This window comes from Leopardus geoffroyi, chromosome B2, assembly GCF_018350155.1.
Source record: "Leopardus geoffroyi isolate Oge1 chromosome B2, O.geoffroyi_Oge1_pat1.0, whole genome shotgun sequence".
Classification (NCBI taxonomy): Eukaryota; Metazoa; Chordata; class Mammalia; order Carnivora; family Felidae; genus Leopardus; species Leopardus geoffroyi.
The window spans coordinates 63190100-63207295 of NC_059332.1; the positions used below are offsets into that span (position 1 = coordinate 63190100).

General features: G+C 38.6%; 1 protein-coding gene across 2 annotated transcripts in view; it reads right to left on the minus strand.

Annotated features, from left to right (window-relative positions):
• LMBRD1 (LMBR1 domain containing 1) overlaps window positions 1-16820 on the minus strand; it is a 112245-nt gene extending 95425 nt beyond the window's left edge. The window contains exons 1-4 of one of the 2 annotated variants that reach the window (XM_045498676.1): window positions 16536-16805; window positions 13509-13581; window positions 9951-10127; window positions 5904-5964 (exon numbers count right to left, since the gene is read on the minus strand). In XM_045498676.1, coding sequence (XP_045354632.1) covers window positions 5904-5964; window positions 9951-9977 — 88 coding nt within the window. In that variant the 5' untranslated portion in view covers window positions 9978-10127; window positions 13509-13581; window positions 16536-16805. Of the gene's footprint in view, window positions 1-5903; window positions 5965-9950; window positions 10128-13508; window positions 13582-16535 lie in introns of both variants that reach the window. The other variant, XM_045498675.1, reaches the window with a different exon arrangement.
• Between the last annotated feature and the right edge of the window lie 376 nt (window positions 16821-17196).

The window sequence follows — 17196 nt, forward strand, 5'->3', positions numbered from 1 at the left end:
CCTCATGCCAATCAGAGTGGCCAAAATGAACAAATCAGGAGACTATAGATGCTGGAGACGATGTGGAGAAACGGGAACCCTCTTGCACTGTTGGTGGGAATGCAAACTGGTGCAGCCGCTCTGGAAAACAGTGTGGAGGTTCCTCAAAAAATTAAAAATATATCTACCCTATGACCCAGCAATAGCACTGCTAGGAATTTACCCAAGGGTTACAGAAGTGCTGATGCATAGGGGCACTTGTACCCCAAAGTTTATAGCAGTACTCTCAACAATAGCCAAATTACGGAAAGAGCCTAAATGTCCACCAACTGTTGAATGGATAAAGAAATTGTGGTTTATATACACAATGGAGTACTACGTGGCAATGAGAAAGAATGAAATATGGCCCTTTGTAGCAATGTGGATGGAACCGGAGAGTGTGATGCTAAGTGAAATAAGCCATACAGAGAAAGAGAGATACCATATGTTCTCACTCTTAGGTGGATCCTGAGAGACTTAACAGAAACCCATGGGGGAGGGAAAGGAAAAAAAAAAAGGAGGTTAGAGTGGGAGAGAGCCTCTTAAAAACTGGGAACTAACTGAGGGTTGATGGGGGGTAGGAGGGAGGGGAGTTGGGTGATGGGTATTGAGGAGGGCACCTTTTGGGATGAGCACTGGGTGTTGTATGGAAACCAATTTGACAATAAACTTCATATATTGAAAAAAAAAAAAAAAGAAACAGCCCAAAACTGAACTCAACTGATCATGAATTTCAGAATAAACAAGCTATGATATGTTAATACAATGGAATATTTATAGCAATGACAATCAACAAAGTACTGTTACCTGCAATAATACAGATGAATCTCAAATATAATGCTAAACACTAAAGAAACCAAACAGAAAACAATATATACTATATAATTCAATTTACATCTACACAAAATATGACAGCCCAAGAATCAGTGTCAGAAGAAGGAAGGGTCTCTAGGATAAAGTGATAGGACAATTACAGAAGGGCTGAACACACCAGTCTTGAATAATTCCCACTTTTGGTTTGGGCTCTATTGCTACAACCCCTGAATGCATACAAAATCAAAACAAAAAGTTAGAGAAACTATTAAGTAAAATGAAAATTCACTTAAAAGAAATTAAAGGAAACAATCACAAAACCAAAAGGCAACCAACGGAATGGGAAAAGATATGTGCAAATAACATATCAGATAAAGGATCAGTATCTAAAATCTATAAAGAACTTACCAAACTCAACATCCAAAAAACAAATAATCCAGTGAAGAAATGGGCAGAAGACATGAATAGATGCTTTTCCAAAGAAGACATCCAGATGGTCAACAGACACATGAAAAAATGCTCAACGTCACTCATCAGGGAAATACAAATCAAAACCACACTGAGATACCACCTCACACCGGTCAGAGTGGTTAACATTAACAACCCAGGAAATAACAGATGCTGGTGAGGATGTGGAGAAACAGGAACCCTCTTGCACTGTGAGTGGGAATGCAAACTGGTGCAGCCACTCTGGAAAACAGTGTTGAGGTTCCTCAAAAAATTAAAAATAGGGGCGCCTGGGTGGCACAGTCGGTTAAGTGTCCGACTTCAGCCAGGTCACGATCTCGCGGTCTGTGAGTTCGAGCCCCGCGTCAGGCTCTGGGCTGATGGCTCAGAGCCTGGAGCCTGTTTCCGATTCTGTGTCTCCCTCTCTCTCTGCCCCTCCCCCGTTCATGCTCTGCTCTCTCTGTCCCAAAAATAAATAAACGTTGAAAAAAAAAAAATTAAAAATAGAACTACCCTATGACCCAGGAATGGCACTGCTAGGAATTTATCCAAGGGATACAGGAGTGCTGATGCATAGGGGCACGTGTACCCCAATGCTTATAGCAGCACTTTCAACAATAGCCAAATTAAGGAATGAGCCTAAATGCCCATTAACTGATGAATGCATAAAGAAGATGTAGTTTATATATACAATGGAATACTACTTGGCAATGAGAAAGAATGAAATCATGCCATTTGCAACAATGTGGATGGAACCGGAAGGTATTATGCTGAGTGAAATAAGTCAGTCAGAGAAGGACAGATATCATATGTTTTCACTCATATGTGGATCTTGAGAAACTTAACAGAAGATCATGGGGAAGGGAATGGGAAAAAAATAGTTACAAACAGAGAGGGAGGGAGGCAAACCATAAGAGATTCTTAAATACAGAGAACAAACTGAAGGTGGAAGCGGGCGGTGGAGGAGAGGGAAAAATGGGTGATGGGCATTGAGGAGGGCACTTGTTGGGATGAGCACTGTTGCATGTAAGTGATGAACCATGGGATTCTACCCCAAAAACCAAGAGCACACTTTACACACTGTATGTTAGCCAATTTGACAATAAATTGTTTTTTAAAAAACTAAAAAATTTTTAAAAAATTAAAAATTTAAAAAAAGAAATTAAAAGAAAGTAGTGAAAGTTTTAAAACTAAAAATTTCAAGAATGGTTAGAGAAAACATTATAGTAAGCTTTACAATAAATTACAATTAATACAATGTAAAAATTTAAAGATTAAAATAAATTTGAAATGTAAAAATAGAACTCTGATAAAAAGCATAAACACATACGTGAGATAAAAACTTGAACAGGTTCAAACATGAGATTAAAACAGAAGTGAAACAAAAATGTCAGACAAGAGCAGTTTTTTAAAAGAAAATACCAAAGAAGTTTAAAGATATAAATCAAGAAATAAAAACATTCAAAAAGGAAAAAAGTACTGAATCCTGAATGTTTCTAGGATAAACAATAGCCTCATATGAGGGGGTCTCTTCTGAGTACAGAATCCCTATGAGTATAGGGCAAAAGGGCAGAAATAAACAACTTTACTCTCTCATCCTTCAACAAGCTCCAGGAGACTCCTTTGCAGGCAGCTTCAGGTACCTGAGGATTGTTAATAACCAATCAATAGCTAGGGAAGAACAAGCAGGTAGAAGCAGCAGCTAGTTGGCCTGAATTTCCAGGAAAAAAATACCCAAAGTTCCATTAATATAAAAGAAGTATCTCAAAAATACAGTTTCCAGACCCTAGGATTAGCACAGATCATTTCAGGGTATGCAAATATGAAAATTATTTTCATAATAATATCAAAATGTCATTAGCCATTCCACTAACAGATACTATTTTTTTAAGTTTATTTATTTTGAGAGAGAGAGAGAGAGAGAGAGAGCAGGGGAGGGGTGAGAGAGAGAGGGAGAGAGAGAATCCCAAGGGGGCTCCATACTGTCAGCACAAAACCCCACATGGGACTTGAACTCACAAACTGTGAGACCATGACCTGAGCCGAAATCGAGAGTCAGTCACTTAGTCAACTGAGCCACCAGGCACCCCATAGTTATTATATTTTTCGCCACCAAGCAATCACCAGTGGGGAAAACTTTTATTTAGGGAAGTCCCTTTTGATGCGGTAATAATTCCATTAGATGTCTACCTATGAGTACCCACCTTTTTAATATCCTGTGAGAAGAGAGGTGCACATAAATTGCCCATGTGAGAAGCACTCTGGTATTTCACTTGTGAGCTACACTAGGCACTTTTTTTCAAAGAACACCATTTTTCTTGAAAGAACAACTGACAGACAAGCAGTAGTTATCCAGGCTTGAGTATTAGATGGACTTTCTCAAAAATGAATAAAGTGGCCTTGTCACTTCAAAGAAAATAAGTAACAGTATTGCTGCCCAATAAAACCTAAGTTTTCAAAAGAAAATTAAGATTTTTGGAAAACTTGAATCCACCACCTTGAGTTTTACAACTTTCCAATACATAAACACTTTTCTGATAAGAGCATTGGTGACATTAATGGAACACCAAAGTAAACCAGACTCATTCTGGGTGTAATCTAGCATTCCGTATTATTTAAAAGATCCCAGATGATTTTTGGAGCTGCCCTGGGGGTTCAATGCTATGAAGAATTCCCACAGGTAACATCCCCAGAACCATTTATTAAAAGGCAGCTCATTTAATGCCACAAAGCTCCAGCTTTAGGCTATGCCACTCACTAACAAGGTGATCTTTAATATCGCTAAATATCAATTTCTCCATCTGTAAAAGATAGAAAATACTTCCCAAAAAATGACATTCATGAAAACTAAGTACAACGTTGAATATGAAAGTCTCATACAGTTCTTGGCAAGGTTAGACAATGAAAACATGTTGATATGTTAGAAGAAATTAGATGAACTATGGAATCTCACAGAATGGATACATAAAAATAGTTCTCTGGATAATATCTAGCATTTCTGGAGAAACAGGTGGGCTTGGGAATAGTAACTATTTCAGAAGCTATACAATCCTTTAGGCTCCCGGCGGTAGGTCACCATCTAAGTAAAAGCCAAGAGCCTATTAGCCATAGCTAAGGTGGATATGACTAACTTTATGCCAAAAACCATTAATATTAGTCTTGCTTTGAATCCACAGTCATCAAGAAATCTTCTATCATTATTTGGCTTCTCATGCAAATTTCTTCCCTAGGTCAATATCTCAACTATACTATCCCAAGGTAGTTATGTTTCCAACTATAACTCAAGTTCTGCCAAAAATCAAACCCTTTATCCTTAAGTCCTCTACTGTTTGTAATGATTAACTTATCTCCCATGCTATGCATTTAAAATAGTAGGGACATACTTTCCTTAGGAGAATTGAAAAAATACACACTAAAATCATTTTAGGTAGATTAATTCTCTCCATAAAACAACTGGAAGGGCTTCATTAACATGTTCATTCAATTAACATTCCTGTATAAAAGTCTTTGTAACCTTGGTTACAATGGATTAATCTGGTAGCCTCTAGGTTCAATGATAAAATATGACTCTTCAACCTGGACTGCACCAAGATAAAAGTTGCCTTATCTTGTCATGTGCTCTATTGCACAAATACACTTTAGTGTCACATAGAAGAGAGGCTCCCTTCCCCCAAAACATTTTTGAAGTGATTTATATACATCCTACCAAAATCTGTACTGAAAAGATAACATTCTGTTTAATACAGCACCATTTCGAAGGTTCTAACAGGTCAAATTTATATTTTATAATTTACATTTAATGTATTCATCAGAAATAATGAATTCTACATTAAAATACCACAAAATATTTCTAAAATACATGCCAGAGGGATAGAATTTCATGGGTTCTGAAGATTTTAGATCAGGAGAAAAGGCAAAGGCAAAGCAACTAAGGAAAAGCCAAAGCAACTAAGTTAAAATTCAATGAAACCCTTGAAAAAATTATCCCACCAAAAGAAACTGCTATGTTTTTTCAGTTTCCAATTTAGTGTCCTGCTGAATTCTTATTCAACATATTGATTCATTGCTGAAAAAAATTGACATCCCTTCCTTAAATCAGCATTAATATTTTTATAAAAACACAAGTCTTATGTATATCCAGAGAGAACATCTGGGAAACATTTAGGTGCTTATAATAAGCTTTTATAATTGAACATTCGGGAAGGAAGAGAGAGGAAAGACCCAATCAACCAGAATCCCTTGGATTAAACTGGATCAGTATAGCACAATAAAGTTGATGCTACAAACTCTCCAGTGTACCCTCTACTAGTGTCAATACTTAGAAAAAAATGTCTAGAAAACAGAGATTTTTTTTAACTCAAGAGCGCAACTGGGAAACTGGTAATGTTAACAAAGGACAAGACTTGAGATTTAAAGTAACTTGACTGAAACTCTAAAGAGACATATAAATAAACCCAAATGAAGCAGAGTAGGTTAAAAGTTTCCAGATTATGGGAATGAATGCTGTATTACTTACTCCTGGTGTTGAAACAATAATCACAAAAGTGATAGCAAAATGTTTACACATAGCTTATTTCTGCATTTTGGTTAGCAGCCCAAATAGGAAATGAAACTGAGATACTTACTATAGTAACCATATAATACAGTGTCCTCAATCTGTCTGCTGACATTAGCATTAGCCCAGTCCTGGGATAAAAAGGAAATAGAAATATTAACGAAACATCCATTTGTGTAACAATTACAATTAGGTTTTAATATAACTGAATGTCACTTATAAATACATCATCAACTAAACAAGTATGGCCTGTGCCTTCAATAATTAATTAAGAGACAGATAAGTAAACAAACTTCAACAGGCAAATGCTCAGATGACAACATAGTTCTAGGGAAACACATAAACAGGAGCCACCAAACTCAGCCTAAAGATCAGGGATGGCTTCCCAAAATGATTCTAACCCGAAAAATAAAGAAAAAAAGGTCGTTCTCAGAAAATAGGAGGAAAAAAAAAAAAAAAAAGTAGGAAGTACAGAAGATAGGAGGAACATACCTGAAAGTTTGAAAAAACTGCAAGAAGCTAAATATATAGTTTCATTAGAGCCTTTGGAAAGCTAAGAAAGGTGGAGCAAGGGAGGGAAAGAGCCAGGTTTAAGGGACTATGAGTCATGCTAAGTATTTTGGACTTTGTCCTAAGGAAAACAGAAAATAGTGACGAATTATTATACAGAGAGTGAAATACGATTGAATTTTAGAAAGAAGATATTTGAGTACAATATACATTTTTTAAAAATACCTTAAAAAAAGTCAATCTAAACGTCTTTGCCTTCATCCCACACAAGTGTTCTTTAAATTAGTAATTTAAATGTAGTAATTTAACTTAGAAAATATAATTCAAATTAATCTTTTCAAATAAAAAAATCTGTATACTAATGAATCAGAACTAAATGCAAATCTTTTTATTAAATGTCCTAAACTTTATGCATATGAAAAATTAAATGTGGAGAGTCTAAGTGACTACTGCTATTAAGTAGTAAGGCTCAAATTGGTATCAAAGGTCATTTCTTTTCTATAAACACTTTAAGAGCTCAAGTGGTATCAACATCCCACTATACTGACTCTTAAGGAAGGGTATCAGCATTTAAAGTTCCTTCCAAAATAATTTAGGTTTTTCTTTTTTTTTTCTTTTTCACCTACAAACACTTTGAACAATGAACATCTATGAATTTCTTGCTGACAAATTGGTAAAAGAACAAAAATGTGGAAAATCCAAATTTAGCACCACAAAAGCAAAACCTTGACACACAAAGTAGAATAAAAATAGTATTTTTCCAATAGCAATAAAGACTATAAAAAATTTAATAGGTTAAATAAAAATGTTATATTCTACAAAGAAATTTAACTTGATTATAGAACTTTTTAAAGATCTAAATAAATGAAAGTCACATGTTCCCACATGAAAAGATTGTAAATACCAAATCCCTCTAAATTAATCTATAAAAACTATATATACTGCCAATCCAAATCCCAATATACTAGGAGGTGGGGTATTTTGACATGCTGATTAAAAAAATCATCTGGGGGCGCCTGGGTGGCGCAGTCGGTTAAGCGTCCGACTTCAGCCAGGTCATGATCTCGCGGTCCGTGAGTTCGAGCCCCGCGTCAGGCTCTGGGCTGATGGCTCAGAGCCTGGAGCCTGTTTCCGATTCTGTGTCTCCCTCTCTCTCTGCCCCTCCCCCGTTCATGCTCTGTCTCTCTCTGTCCCAAAACTAAATAAACGTTGAAAAAAAAAAAAAAAAAAAAAGTCTTTAAAAAAAAGAAAGTATTTCTGTTACTATTTTAAAGCTAAAAATATGTGTAAAATATACATCATTCAAGTACTATTAGTGCATTTGGCTTTTATACAGTTTTGCCTCCAAGGTATATACTGTCAAAAGAGCTTAGTTTATGAAACCTTCCTTCTTTTACATTTTGAGAACCGCTATGCCCTTGATACATTTTGTAGACCACTGCCTCCCAAGGTAGAGACCAAAAGAAACTACAGAGTCATTGAAGACCCAAGAACTAATACTAGAGAATATTAAAGACCACTTGAGATGAAAGGAAAATAGAAATTCCATAGAACAAAGATATAGTGGATCATGTATGTAAAATTTCCTTTCTACTCTTCAAGATGACACTTTGAAATGATCAGCCCAACCCAAAACTACACAACCCACCTCGATTTTACCTGGTATTCTTACCTTAGGCCAGTAGTTTTTATTCAGGAGTGGCTCTGGCTCCCATGGGCATTTGGCAATGGAGACCCAGGGGGTAGGGGGGAGTGTCAGTGTGCTACTGGCATTTGTGTGTAGAAGCAAAGATGTGCTAACTGTCTATGATGCACAGGATAACCCCCACAACAAAGATAAACCAGCACAAAATGTCAATGCCTAAAAAACGCTGACTTGGAGTTCCCTAAAATAATTTGGAGCCGTAAGACAGGAGCTTACTCAACTTACTACCAAATCCAACACCTACCTCCATCTGTATTCAAATGTTAGTCCTTCCTCCAGCCAAGTACCTATAGTCCTATTTATGGCCAATCCTTTCACATTTAGATCTCCAACTCCTCTGCTTTCTCAAGAACACTGTCCCTGCAATGATATCCTCTCTTCCCTCTCAAAAATTTCTCCCACTGTACTGAATCCTAAAGTATACCAACTCTAGTAACTTCCATCAAGCACAGAGATAATATGCATAACCACCACAAATAACAACACCTCTCTTGATTCCACCTCCTAATCCCTTAGAGAACAAAAGTTCTCAAAAAGTTTTCCGCATTCCCTATCACCACTTCCTCACCTCCCATCCGGAGTTAACCCACTCCAACCTGACCACCCATGTGCTCCACTGAAACTATCTTGTTCCTTGCTTACCACTGACCAAAGCCAGCGGTCACTTCTCTACCCCTCTCCCTACACCTCTCAACAACACTTCCAACTCCTACTTGATACCTCCACTTTTATATATACAATAGGCATTTTGAAGGTAATTTGTCCAAAATACAGTTCTATTAACATGACTTAAGGTCATAAACAATCCACCAGGCCTCATCTTAATCTCAGCTAGTACCGAAGAGCAACACCACAATACCACAAATAGGCCAAACTCATCTCGAGCTTCTGTATTTGCTGTTTCCTCTCCCCACAGGCTTTTCCCTCTGGTTCTTCACCTGACTGGCTTCTCCTTATCCAGGTCTCATCTCAAGTAATCTGTTCCAGCAATCTGGCCTTCCTGTGCCCCTATCTGAATTACCCACAACTTAAACTTTCACATCAATCTATTATATTTCCTCACAGAATATATCAACATGAAACTCACTTGTTTTGACTGTTTACTGTTGGCCTGATCTTACAGAATGTAAGCTCCATGAAAAGAGCAGCTTCATGTGTTTTATTAATCTCTGTGCTGACAGCTTGGAGCCTGGAACCTGTTTCAGATTCTGTGTCTCCCTCTCCCTGCCCCGCTCCTGCTTGTGTGCTCACTCTCTCTCTCTCTCTCTCTCTCTCTCTCTCTCTCTCAATCTCAAAGAATAAACAAACATAAAAAAAATGTTTTAAATAATAATTTGCATAATTGGAAAGGAAATCAGAAATCTTCCAGTCCAACATCCTTCATTTTGAAAATGAAGAACTTGAAGTCTAGAAAACTTAATTTGACCAAAATATAGCCTAGATAGTAGAGTCAAGTCTAGAACTCAGGTCTTGTAACTCCCAGCTAGCTTAGTGGTCTTTTCCATGTACCATACTGACTCAAAGTACTCAATGTGAAACAGACTGCAATTGTGATCCACCACTAAAAAAAGCCCTTGTAAATTATTTACTGCATTAATGTAAATCAACTCAAACTTCAAGGGAGCTAGGAGAGATACAAAATAAAACCTACTGCATTACTTAATATATTTTCGGATTAACAAAAGGTATTCTTCACACTTGGAGAGTTGTTGAATCAGTACCAGTTCACTTCTAATCTTCCATGTTGGCTGTCCCATTCTTAGCCTCTGTGCTGCATGTGCACCCTCACTGATTCCCAGACACAACAACACAAGCACAATATACACTGGACTACTAAACTTAAACACTTATTTGCCAAGAATTTGAAAGGGGAAAAAAAATCACAAGTACGATAGTAATTACCTTAAATGTACCATTTTGATTCTTCATGTAAGAAACCAGAAATATATCCACTGGTAGAAGTGCTGAAGTGATAAGTGCAATTGCCAGAGAAAAAATTGCCGTTATGGTGGAGACAACTTCACTTTCCCGCTGACTTTGGTATTTCCGAACATATATCCAGCAGAATGCCAAAATAGCCTGAAAGAGAAAAGAAATGTTTTGCTACTGCACTGTGTATTCTCTAACTCTGATTTTAGCATGTGTTTGAAAGTTTCCAATGGGAAACTATGTCAAATGAAGGTCCTTTTACATGTGTAATGAGGGTCCATTACCTCTTATAACCTTATTCTAGATTTATAATTTTCAAAGCCTATTTCATGAATGCAGTACAACCTCACTTAGATGCAAAGACACACCAAAAAACAAGTTATTGATAACAGTGCTCAGTTACATATATCCTCATTGAATACACTGCAGTCATTAATGGTCTCATACGTCATAGTTGTAATTAGCTTTGCATACTTTTTACCTATAGATTTCTCCAGACTAATACAATATAACTTGAATTGAAATTAACTTCTGCCCCATTATGACAGTTCAAGGGTACCATTCAGATAAAAGACTAACTGCCAATAATCACGATGCAATCGACAAATTATAATATAATTCAAATTTTAAAGGGCATTAATCAAAGAAAAGTGAACATTAAAAATGAGTACATGTGCACTGCAAGGAACTTTCCAGTGATAAAAGTACACTCAGAGGTACTGAGGATGACATCTCTAATCCACCAGGTACTCTTAATAGCTGTCAATGCCTTTCTAATGACTAACACAGAGCATAGGACTTTGCTCACGATTCTCTAATTTTAGGGAATATCAGAATCATCTGGAGGGCTTGTTATAGTAAAAAATGCTAAGCCCCACCCCCAGAGTTTCAGATTCAGGGGTCTGGAGTGGGCCCAGAAAATGTGCCTTTGTAACAAGTTCCAAGTGAGGCTGCTATTGGTCCAAGAACTACATTTTGAGAAACTCTCCTCTACTCAAATGTAGGGAATTACAGATAGGTACTAAACAGTGATTCTCAGCCTAGGCTGGGTTAGAATCACCTGGGCAGTTTTTAAATACCTTTATGCTGTCCCCACAAATCAGAGTGAGGTTCCTGCAGGCCATAGCATTTTTAAAAAGCCTGAGGATTCCAATCTGAGCCAAATTTGAGAACCACTGTTATTTTGTTTTTTATTTTATTAAAGTAGTGTTGACATGCAATGTTACATTAGTTTCCAGTGTACAACATAGTGATTCTACAATTCTACTCCCTATGCAATGCTCACAAGTGTAGCTGCCATCTATAACCACACAACTCTATTACAATATCGCAGACCTTCCATCCTCATGACTTACTCATTCCATAACTAGAAGCCTGTACCTCCCGCTCCCCTTCACCCATTTTGCTCACCCTCTCCCTTCTGGCAGCCACCAGTTTGTTCTCTGTATTTATGGGTCTGTTTCTGGTTTTTTGTTTTGCTTTTTATATGCCACATATAAGTGAAATCATATGGTATTTGCCTTTATGCCTCTGGCCTATTTCACCCTCTAGGTCCATCCATGTTGTGGCAAATGGCAATGGAATATGACTTAACCATAAGAGAGAACCATTGTTTTAAATAAACTCTATTAAGAGCTCTGGGACAAAAGCGTCGTTTTGTCCTTTCACTCTCTTCAACAGATTCCACTGTTACTTCCTTTCCGGGTATCCTAGTTCAGGAGCCTGAACTGAACTAACACCACCACTCAACTTGTTTCACAGCTTCCAAATTCCCCTACCACAACCAAGATGTAAGAACAGTTCCACCACCACAGAAAAATCCCCTTTGCCCCTGTATAGTTAACCCCTCTGTCTACTCTCCACCACTGTTATCTGTCCCGATAGCTTCTGCCTTTCTAGAATGTCATAATGTAGTATATTATATAGCATGTCATCTACTGAGTCTGGCTTCTTTCACTTAGCATAATGCATTTGAAATCCATCCAAGTTGTTGCATGTAATTCCTTCATATTACTAATATTTCAGCTGGTGTCAGAACAGCAGAAAAAATAACGTAAGAAGGGAATGCAGACTTTGGAAACTGGATGTTGGAGGAAAAATAAGACCTAGTGTCAAATTCTGGCTATTTATGAATTTATTTTTGTGTTAGGAAAACATTTTTCATTAATTTATTTAATATTTTACCATTTTTGTTTTTAAATGAATTCACAAATATTTAAAACATTCCTCAAATTATTTTGAAGCCACTGCAAGTTGAGCTTTATCATTCTATCCTTAGCAGGACCTGACACACAAAGTATTCAGTAATTTTTTTGATGGATTTCAAAAAGATCTGCACTTTACAAAGTTCAAAGTGATATAGGTATTACTGCAAAGGCAGATGTTTGCCAAAACCAGACAGACAAGTAGGGAAAGGGCAACTCAAGCAAAATAGTTAAGAGAGAGAATACTGAATTTTTTGGTCTCAGGAGATATTATAGTTTTAAAACTGAGAACCCCAAAGAGCTTTTTGTTTATGTGGGTAAAATCTATCAGTAGTGACTACATTATAAAATAAATCTTGGGGCGCCTGGGTGGCGCAGTCGGTTAAGCGTCCGACTTCAGCCAGGTCACGATCTCGCGGTCCGTGAGTTCCAGCCCCGCGTCAGGCTCTGGGCTGATGGCTCAAAGCCTGGAGCCTGTTTCCGATTCTATGTCTCCCTCTCTCTCTGCCCCTCCCCCGTTCATGCTCTGTCTCTCTCTGTCCCAAAAATAAATAAACGTTGAAAAAATAAATAAATAAAATAAAGTAAAATAAAATAAATCAAATGTCATCATCTACAAAATAGTAATAAGAATATTTCATAGCAGGTTATAAAACTTAAATAAGATGTAAAGAGTTTAGCACAGTGCCTGGCCACAATAACTGCTTCACAAATAGCAACTGTCATATGAATTGTCATAGGTCACTACATCATATGAAACCAAATGTCATGTGAAATAACATCTTAAGAACATTTCATAAAAGAAATATACAATTTTGTTAATAATTATAAAGAAAAGTTTAGAGCAGTCTCCAACCCCTCCCAACAGATTCTAACTTAACTGGTCTGGGCAGTAGGCTTTTTTAAAACTCCTTAGTGGACTTTGATGAGAAGTTAAGGTTGACAATGACTGGGGGAGAGGCAGGAATGAGAACGGATGAATGTTTCTTAAACTAATGAGCATAGATCCTTTCTGTGTCAGTAAGGCTGGGGTCTTATATTTAGTATATCTAACAAGTTCCCTTGTTAGTATATCTAACAAGGTGATGGTCCCTTTGAGTAACAAGAATAAACTTGCTTTACAGAAATGAAGTCTCTGTCTTATATAGCAAAGGGATGTGCAATTGAGGATCTTGGGGGACTTATATAGAAAGGTTTAGATTTCATATAGTAAACATAGGTAGTTAGATTATAGGCTTGGAGGACTAAATCTAACCATTCCTCACGTGGCAGAAGAAACTGAAGTCCATTCTGTTTGCCCAGGATCACACAAATAAGTCAATCTTACTGTTCGATTCTTCTGATTACTGGCAGCAGCTGTCAAAGTGTGAAGTCCTCCAACCACTGGCAGTCCCAGAACCCTAAGGATTTGCAAATTGGAAACTATTCTCATAATACTAAAAAGTCATTTGTCTTTTTCACTATGTTGCTATCTGCACTCATGTTGCATAAGTCATGGGTAAACACTGCTGGCAAATTAAGCATGAATCAAGACAAGAGCACCAAATTGTGCCAGTAGTTACTGTATTCTTCACCTCCAGATACACACCCACAGAGGACAATTTAAGACTGTGCTTAATGAAACAGTAAAAATTAACTTTACTGAACTTCAACCCTTGAATCTTTTTTAATACTCCATGGGGGAAACGGCGAAGATTAGGCTGGAGTTTCTGCTGCTAAACGTTAAGGTGTGCTAGCTATCTCTTAGGAGTAATGTAGGAGCTGAAAACCAAGTCTGGCACTGGTTTCAAAGGAATATCGCTTTGACTTGACAGTACGTGTGATTATGGTTATTCAGACTTGGACATTTGGCATATTTTGTTGAAATGAACAAACAGAACCTATCACCTCAAGAGGAAAACAAAACAAAACAAAACAAAACCTGACAGTATTTGTTCCCAAAGATAAAATTCGAGAGTTTAAATGAAACTCAGAATTTTGGAAAACTTGTATCCACAACTGTGGGCTTGACAGTTTCTCAGTACTTATTTCTGGAACATTTCTTCTGACCAGATCAGTGGTAATAATAATGAATGTGATATGTTAACATTATATATTGAAATATATCCATATTTGGAATATCTGCATCACTCAGTGAACCAGTATTTTCCAAATAATCAATGCATGATGTTATAAAACCATGCATGGGGCAGAAAGATCCATTCAAGTTCAACAGGGATCAACAAATTTTAATGTAACAGAATGAAGTTTATTCACAGGGTTTCAGATTCCATTATTTCAACTAACCTTTAGAAAGCTTCTATTTATTGAGTTTTGGTGTCATATTTAAGAATATCCACAATTACCTAAAAAATACTCCTTTGCGAGGTACCAGTAAAACGGGATTTTCTTCATACACTTCAACCAAAATAACATTTCAAAAGACTGAATGCAAAAGCAGACATAAGAATCTACCTCTTTTCTCCCAAAGCATAAGAGACTTAAAAACTGAGAACAAACTGAGGGTTGATGGGGGTGGGAAGGAGGGGAGGGGAGGTGATGGGTATTGAAGAGGCATCTTTTGGGATGGGCACTGGGTGTTGTATGGAAACCAATTTGACAATAAATTTCATATATTAAAAAAAAATTTTTGTAAATAAAAATAATAAAAAAAAGAATCTAGCTCTCTTCTAATAAGCCAGGAATTATAGGAATTTGCAGAAAATTAAACGATAGCCCTTATTACTAATTTTTTCCTGTTCCAACATCTAGTTTCAAACTCCTCAATTCCCTTCTCATTTTATTTTTTTTCCTGGTGTATCATCACCAATTTCAATGACTTCCTTTATTCATCCATCCAATGTCTACCTCAATTCCACTTTCTTTTGATATTACTCTCTGTTCTCTGAAGTCCTATATCATTTATAAAATCATACTTTGGTTTTCAGTACTTACAATACCTATTTTAAGAATTTTTGTTTTCCCACCTATCTTCAGGCCCAATTAAAAGCTACTTTGTTTTGTTTACATCCTCTCACAATTTATAGCACAACTCATATACATTAAATGTTTATTAATTGATAACTGCCAAGATATTCCTGCCAGACTTTGATACTGGTTACATGCTCATTTGTTTTCTTCTAAACCAACTGAATATGATAGTCTGTTCAGGAACTCCTGAACGCAAGAACTCCGTAAGTACAAGACTGGATGGGCTTTGGAGACATGGCCACCCTCTATAGTTTCCATTTTCTCCACCAAGAAGAGTAAATAAAGTATGTTCCAGTGTAAAGGCAGTATTATTTTCTGGGAGAGTGAAGGTAGCAAGAGATAATTTTCCATAAGTTTTCACATTTTTTTCTTTGTAGCATTTTTTCTACCCGGCTTGCAGGCATTGTAGTGGAATCTAACAAGTCTTGATATCCAGAACTGAAGTTAGCAGTTTTAGGGGCTGATTTTTGTTTTCTGTTTTAGTAACTGCAAAGCAGCAAAATACTTTGGGACACAAAGTACCCAACAGGATAAGGAGAGTGAGAATGGGGAGGGTTATGGAGAGAAACAAATTGGACCCCCAAATAAAACAAGCCCAAGGGTTTTAATATGAGGCAGTAAAGTAAAAACTAGGCCATTTGGGCTATTTAGGCCCACGTTTTGATCACTAAACAGGAGTAAGACGACTGGGAAAGGTGGTACCTGAGGTCAGATACATTTTAGTATATACACACCCTGATACTGGCAGTAAAGAGGGCTACAGCTCTTCCCTACATAGGTTTCTACATCTATCACAAAAGACTGAAAAGGAATGTGAAACCGGGAAGTCAGAAGGAACACCTCACGTCATCAAAGCATCGCACAATCGGTACAGAAGGTTGCAGACTTAATAATCCCAAGGGTAGGGAACACGGACAAACAATTTTGGGAAGCAGAGGCCTCCTGCCAGATCAAGGCCAGCGCCTACTGAACTTGCAAAGATCAGGCGCTGCTGCCCCACACCTTGTGCTCCCGTCTCACGTGGGGACCAGGGGCCACTTCTCCCTTCTGAACCCGGAGGGTCTCCTCCGTTCCCAAACTCCACCCGCCCCAGTGCTCTAGTGAGGGATGAATGAGGGCAAGAGTTTCGATAATGGAAACCTACAATACTAGACGTCATCAGGGAAAATACATCAAAAGCAGCCGGAAATCAGTGCCTCCGTACCCACTCGGAGCGCAGGCCCCGCCCCGGAGCAGAGGAGCCCCCAACAGTCCAAACTAAAAGGGGGGCGGGGCGGGACGAGGAGGGTCTCCCAGGCCCTAACAGACCAGCTGCCGGGCCGACCGGCCCCTCCCTCTCTCCCACCAGTCCAAACACTGGGAAAACTATGAGCACCTCCCCTACCAGTAATAAGAGGCCGAATATGCACCAGCCGATCACCAGCTCCGCTGAAGCCGCGCCAGAAGGCGCCGCCGCCGCCATCTTCACTTCCGGCCCGGAGACTTGGGCACGGGGGGTGGGGAAAGGGGAGGGGGAAAGGGGAAAGAGTGTGAAGGACTCTGCGCCCGTGCACCCTAAAGGTTAAAGGGGCGGAGGAGGCGGAGGGGGCGGGAGGGGCGGAGCAAATGGTTGCCAAGGAGCCCCAGCCCTCTAGCGTCCCCTGGCGCTGAGCCGGGCAGGGGCGGGGCGCGCCCGGGACGCCGTGACGTCACCGCGTTGCTCACTCCCGAGGTGAGGTGAAGGCTTTAAGTCAGGGTGTTGTTTTACTGCATATCGCAACCTTATTAGAAAAATTGGTTCAGCCCAAGCTGATAGACGGGAAAGCGAGGGAACTCCACCAGGCCTGGATTGGGTTTTTCTGGAAATTCAAGCCAACATTGGGAGTTTCAACTTTCTCCTAGAAAGGAAGTTTGGGGCGCCTGGGTGGCGCAGTCGGTTAAGCGTCCGACTTCAGCCAGGTCACGATCTCGCGGTCCGTGAGTTCGAGCCCCGCGTCAGGCTCTGGGCTGATGGCTCAGAGCCTGGAGCCTGTTTCCCATTCTGTGTCTCCCTCTCTCTCTGCCCC